The sequence below is a fragment of the Carlito syrichta genome, unplaced genomic scaffold, assembly GCF_000164805.1.
Source record: "Carlito syrichta isolate Samal-C Ts95f unplaced genomic scaffold, Tarsius_syrichta-2.0.1 Scaffold302918, whole genome shotgun sequence".
Taxonomy (NCBI): Eukaryota; Metazoa; Chordata; class Mammalia; order Primates; family Tarsiidae; genus Carlito; species Carlito syrichta.
Genome location: NW_007247014.1, coordinates 321,641 through 327,023, shown reverse-complemented (window position 1 = coordinate 327,023; position 5,383 = coordinate 321,641). Strand labels below are relative to the sequence as shown.

At 42.8% G+C, this 5,383-nt stretch overlaps 1 protein-coding gene across 7 annotated transcripts in view; it reads left to right on the top strand.

The window, feature by feature from the left end:
* The window catches only part of TRIM9 (tripartite motif containing 9), a 131,656-nt gene that overhangs the window by 105,778 nt on the left and 20,495 nt on the right, over positions 1-5,383 (top strand). For 6 of the 7 annotated variants that reach the window (XR_504242.2, XM_008057273.2, XM_008057277.2 and 3 more), the window contains exon 7: positions 1,916-2,054. Coding sequence is in view for 5 of the 7 variants with exons in the window: in XM_008057273.2 (XP_008055464.1) it covers positions 1,916-2,054 (139 nt within the window). In the remaining 2 variants the exon portion in view is untranslated. Of the gene's footprint in view, positions 1-1,915; positions 3,927-5,383 lie in introns of all 7 variants that reach the window. The other variant, XR_504243.2, reaches the window with a different exon arrangement.

Sequence of the window (5,383 nt, the reverse complement as noted above, 5' to 3'; positions counted from 1 at the left end):
ACCGGGCGTGGTAGTGCACGCCTGTAATTCCGGCTACTCAGAAGGCTGAGGCGGAAGGATGGCCGGAGCCCAGCAGGCGAGGCTGCGGTGGCCAGGAGGGTCCACTGCACTCCAGTCTGGGTGACAGAGTGAGACTCCAACTAAAAAAAAAATAATAATAAAATAAAAAACATTAGCCAGGTGTGATGTGCACTAGTAGTCTCAGCTACTCAGGAGACTGAGGTGGAAGGATTGTCTGAGCTCATAAGGTCAAGGCTACAGTGAGCCGTGGTCATGCCGCTGTACTCCAACATAGGCAAAAGAGTGAAGCTCTGACTCAAATAAATAAAACTCATAATTTTCTTTCAAAACGTAGCTCTGTCTCTCTTCTGCATTCCAATTGTCCTTCCTCAGATAGCAGACCCAGAGTCTTAGCACCATCTGGCTCCTCCTTCTTCCTTGAGCCCCCAATAACATTAAAGAAGTCATCAAAACCCACTGTTCCCTTCTGGTCAGCTCATGGCTCTCTCATCAGGGTCCCTTTCTCTGACTCCACAGGCTCCGTGAGCATATTGGGCCACTCCACAAAGGTCCCAGCCCAAGAACCTGCCTGCTGTCTTCAGGATATTCCTTGCCTCACTAGTCAAAGTACATGTTCTCTCAGCTGCATTGATTTCACCTGGGAACTTGTTAAAAATGCAAAATCTCAGACCCCACCCCAGAAAACTGCTGGATCTGAAACTTCATTTTAACAAGATCCTCAGGTGATTCATATGCATGTAAGGTTTGAGAAGCATTGAATGAGAAGGCGAGAAGTTCAGATTTTTGTTACTGCTGCAGGAGTAATGCATTGACAGGCGATCCAAGACCCCCGTCTTCTTAGTATTCTTCCAGAGAGTTGTCAAGTTAAGGCTGCGCTTTGAATGCAAATTACTTTTACTCATGACACCAGCATAATTTTGCAATGTGTACAGCTGAAGAGGGAGGCGTGTGCCTAACCTATGCTAAAGATGCATTATGCTGGGATTTATTTTAAGCCTTTGAAATGTCATTCTTCCTCCCTTCCCTGTTTCCTCCCCCTTCCCTCTGTGCTGTGATGAAAACCTATATTCCTATGGCTTGGAGTGTAATCTTTATGACAGTTCCAGAAATTATCAGTGGAGTTATGAACAACAGCAGAGAGACAACCCTCCTATTTTCATGTTTCTGTTTTGTTTTGTTTTGTTTAAAGATGTAAGGTACAATTCAGGATTATGTATATAAATGGTTATTGCACAGGTAAAGTTTGGGCCTCACTTTGGTCCCCACTTCAGCTGGTTTGAGTTCAGGTACCCTTATTGATGCAGTGTGCTCCCCACCTCCCTCCCCTGGCAGTTTCCCACTATTGCCAATCCCTTTCTTGTAGTATTATGTTCAGGGTCCGCTTATGAATGAGAACATTTGGTACTCTTCTTTGTTTCTGTGATAGAACGCTGAGCACTATAGACCCTAAATCCATCCAATTTTTTACAAGCCATACCGATAGATTAAGAGCTCAGTAGGTAGAATATTCTATATCAATGCCAAGTTAACATCAGTAAGTCAAATTCTAACTATAAGTACCCAGTTTTAGTTTTTTCTGCCCTAGCTGCTAATAACTACCATTCATCAAGCTTCTGGCCCCATGCTAAATACAAGGCGTTGGGTTAATCGTTCTGCACATAGAACCTTATGCAATCCTCACACCAACCTTATAAGGTGGAAATTATTAGTCTCATTTTACAGATTAGGAAGCTGAGGCTGTAAAAGGCAAATTAAGCGGCCCAATATCTCCCAGTATTCAATTCCAGATCAGACTGATGCCAATGCCCTTGCTCCTAACCACTCAGCAACATGGCCTCCCGCGCCCCTCAAAAGGGTTATGTTAAGTGATGTCCTGTTATTTGCTGACCCTCAGGAGGTGTATGTGGGGAAGGAGACCATGTGTACCGTGGATGGTCTTCACTTCAATAGCACATACAACGCTCGCGTCAAGGCCTTCAACAAAACAGGAGTCAGCCCGTACAGCAAGACCCTGGTCCTCCAAACGTCCGAGGGTAAGGCCCTTCAGCAGTATCCCTCAGAGCGAGAACTGCGTGGCATCTAAAATGGCTGGCAAGCCCGGAGGTAACCCCACCACTGCCCACATTCCTGAAGTGTTGCCATGACTCGCTCTGCATTCTGCACAGAGCCGCTGTTCCTCTCCTGCCGTTAGAGAGCCCATGGTATGTGGATGTGATCAAACCAAAGATCCCACATCGGCAGTTCAAATGGCTTGGGCCATCGGCTTCCTTTGATAACACTCTAAGTGAGCTGCAGTTGAAGAAGCTGAAACCTGAAAGCCTGAATGTGCCCCTGGTGTGAGACGAACGTACCTAGGCTCTAGGACAGGCTCCCACTCTCCACCGATACCCGTCATGTGCCATTTTTGCCCAGATGATTCTAAGCTGCTCTGTAGTACTTACCTGTTCCTGGGGGTGGTGCGCAGGTTCTTTCCAGCTGTGGGTTTGTATGACTGAACGTGTTTCAGGTGGGTGTGGGGCACTAGAACTGTTCAGAGAGGGCCTGTTGGCCGCTCCTGGCTTCCCGAACCACCTCCATTTCATACACAAAGCAGAGGCCATTGGCACCAGCACTGGGACTTCCTGTGGGCACCAAACAGGAAAGATACCAGCAACTCCAAGTTACCCACCCTTGTCATCTTTGCCAGCCCCTCTAGTCTTGGTCAGGTTGCCTAGGGCCACCATAAGTGGTCAGTCGCTAGAGAAATTTTGCTTCTTGGTTATATGCTAAATATTTTGGTCATCAAAGGCAAGTAATCCACCCAGAAGGGAGGCTTGAATTTGATGGCCAGGTATAACTTCTGAAGCTTTTAACATGTTCACTTTAAGAGTAGGCGTGACACATGAAATTAAACCTCCGAAGAGATATGTGTGGCCCGTGCCAAAGCATCTTGAGACCTTGGGGTGTCATTTTAATCAAATAGGTCACCCCCCACCACACTGGCATTCTCCATAACTTCCCTCTGCAGAAGTAATTATGTTGATTTTGTTCAAGTTCAAGATGTTAGCTAAAAGAAGCGTGGTGGGTTTTTTTTTCTCACTTCCCACAAACCTCAGCATATGCCAGTCACCCTAAAATGATTCACATGGTTACAAACAAGCACAACTTTGAACCCCACAGCAAGAGTGAAAGGCCCCTAGCCATGAAAACAGTGCTTTGGGGGGCAGTTGTCAGTCTATGAGTGATGCTATTCAAAGAGAGGGATTTGTTCAAAGGAAAATGCCCACATGACCTATTCCCATTTGGAGTACAGTGACGTGGTAGCTAGAACTTCCCTTGGAATTAGCATTTTAGCAACTTCTCTCTGAAGTGACCTATCCATTTGAGAGCAGTTACCTCTTTTCCCAAAATACCACTGCATACATGCTAAAGCCCTCCAAGAAATTTTCCTAAATGCACAGCAGAAGGCCCTTGCTGGTGATGGCCTCCTTCCCATGTGTGTACAAGGTGGTTTGGTTGAACGGTGAAGTGCATGCCTGCAGAGCAGAGAGAAATTTGCAGCAATGTTGCTAATACATGTCATCAGATCTGCGGGAGAATAGTTTCCATTCACAAAGCATCATGGCAATCATACTATTCTGCTAAAATCAGTTATTAGAGTTATTAGTATAACAGCCTGAGCACTTATGCCTCTCGTTTCATCCTGCAGGAAGATGTAGTTTCTCAGTTTCTTTTAATGTTCACAAGATTATGGTGTCTAATTTAATAAATTACAGGATTGGAACTGCGATCCTTGGTACCACAGTCACAGAACTGGGGGTCTTTTTCTAGATGAAACAAACGGAACAAGTTCTCTTCCAACAAAGAAACTGTACTGTAGAAATTAATTTCCTCCATGAATTTTATATATTGTGTACAAATATAAGGTATGTATCTGAATACAAAGAAAACCCTATCATCATGTAGATATCAGTATTCTCTGTTACTGCACAGAAGTAATTTTCTCATGATGAAATAAAGTTCACACACATACTTTCTCCATAACTTTGGTTTGTTCTATTTGTTTCTCCCTCATTGTAATTTATTCAAATAGTGAGATTAGATTTAGAAAGCAAGAAAAAATATAGCGAGTAGTTTATTTTTAAACAATTTGATCAATCCGTAACAATAGAGAAAGCCTGTAGAATTAAACAATTATATTTCTTTTTTGTTGTTTTTTTAGAAATCAGTAAGAAAATGCTATTAACAGAATTTATATACATTCTCTGCACTTATACTTTATTAATCTTATTTCCTACAGTTCCTGGAAAGGTTTGCTTTAGAGATTTTTTTTAATCTTTGCTGGTATGGGGGATGGTAGGGTGGTTCATTTTGGCTTTCAATTATAACAAAATCTTTTACATTCTTCTTAGCAAGAGTTAGCGCCTTTCCAAGTTCAAAATGAAAATCTGTATCACAGAAGGGTCCAATTTCATATAGAATAGCAAAAGTCTAACTTGTAATCATACGTATCCAGTCTGAGGTTTAAGTCACTTACCACTTAGACTCTGTGAACTGTCCCAAAACCTTCTGCTGAAGGGTAACATTATGCAGGGGAGATCAAACATCTACATTATTACAAATTCTGATTTTTTTTTAAAAAGCAAATTGATCTATCTGTCTATCTATGTACTAGATAGTGCATGTGTGCTTCTCTGTGGGTGTAGAGTGTTAAACAGATCTTACCCCTGCTGTCCTGGAGTTTACAGTTAGAGAAGCAGGCCTTGGAGAACTGAACATAGTTACATACTTGTAATAGACACTGTAAATAAAGGAAAAGGGATCAGCAGGAAGATACAATTTTTATAGAAGAATTGGTCTGGAAAACAATGAAAAACTATTTAATTCAATGGAAATTATAAAGAAAATGTTATAAAGAAAAAAGGAAGGGTATGGTGGCGCACACCTGTATTCTCAGCTACCGGGGTTGAAGAGGGAGGATCGCTTTAGTTCAGGAGTTCAAAATCAGCCTGAGCAACACAGCAAGATCCTGTCGAGAGAGAGAGAGAGAGAGAGAGAGAGAAATGCCTTATTATATGAGTTCAATTTTGGTTAGTTCCTTGAAAGCAAAGTTTCTGAGAATGTATCTAAGACACCCATGTAAAAAAAAAAAAGTCCAATCACCAACCAAATTTCCCTGACTTAAGAAGAAATATAACTGTAAGCAATTAAGAATTTTAGTGAAGCTGGGCTCGGTGGCTCAGCCTGTAATCCCACGCCTTGGGAGGCTGAGGTGAGTGGATTGCTTGAGTCCGCAGGTTCGAGACCCACCTGGGCAACTTGGTGAGACCTCATCTCTACAATAAATCAAAAATTAGCCAGGCGTGGTAGCACGCGCCTGTAG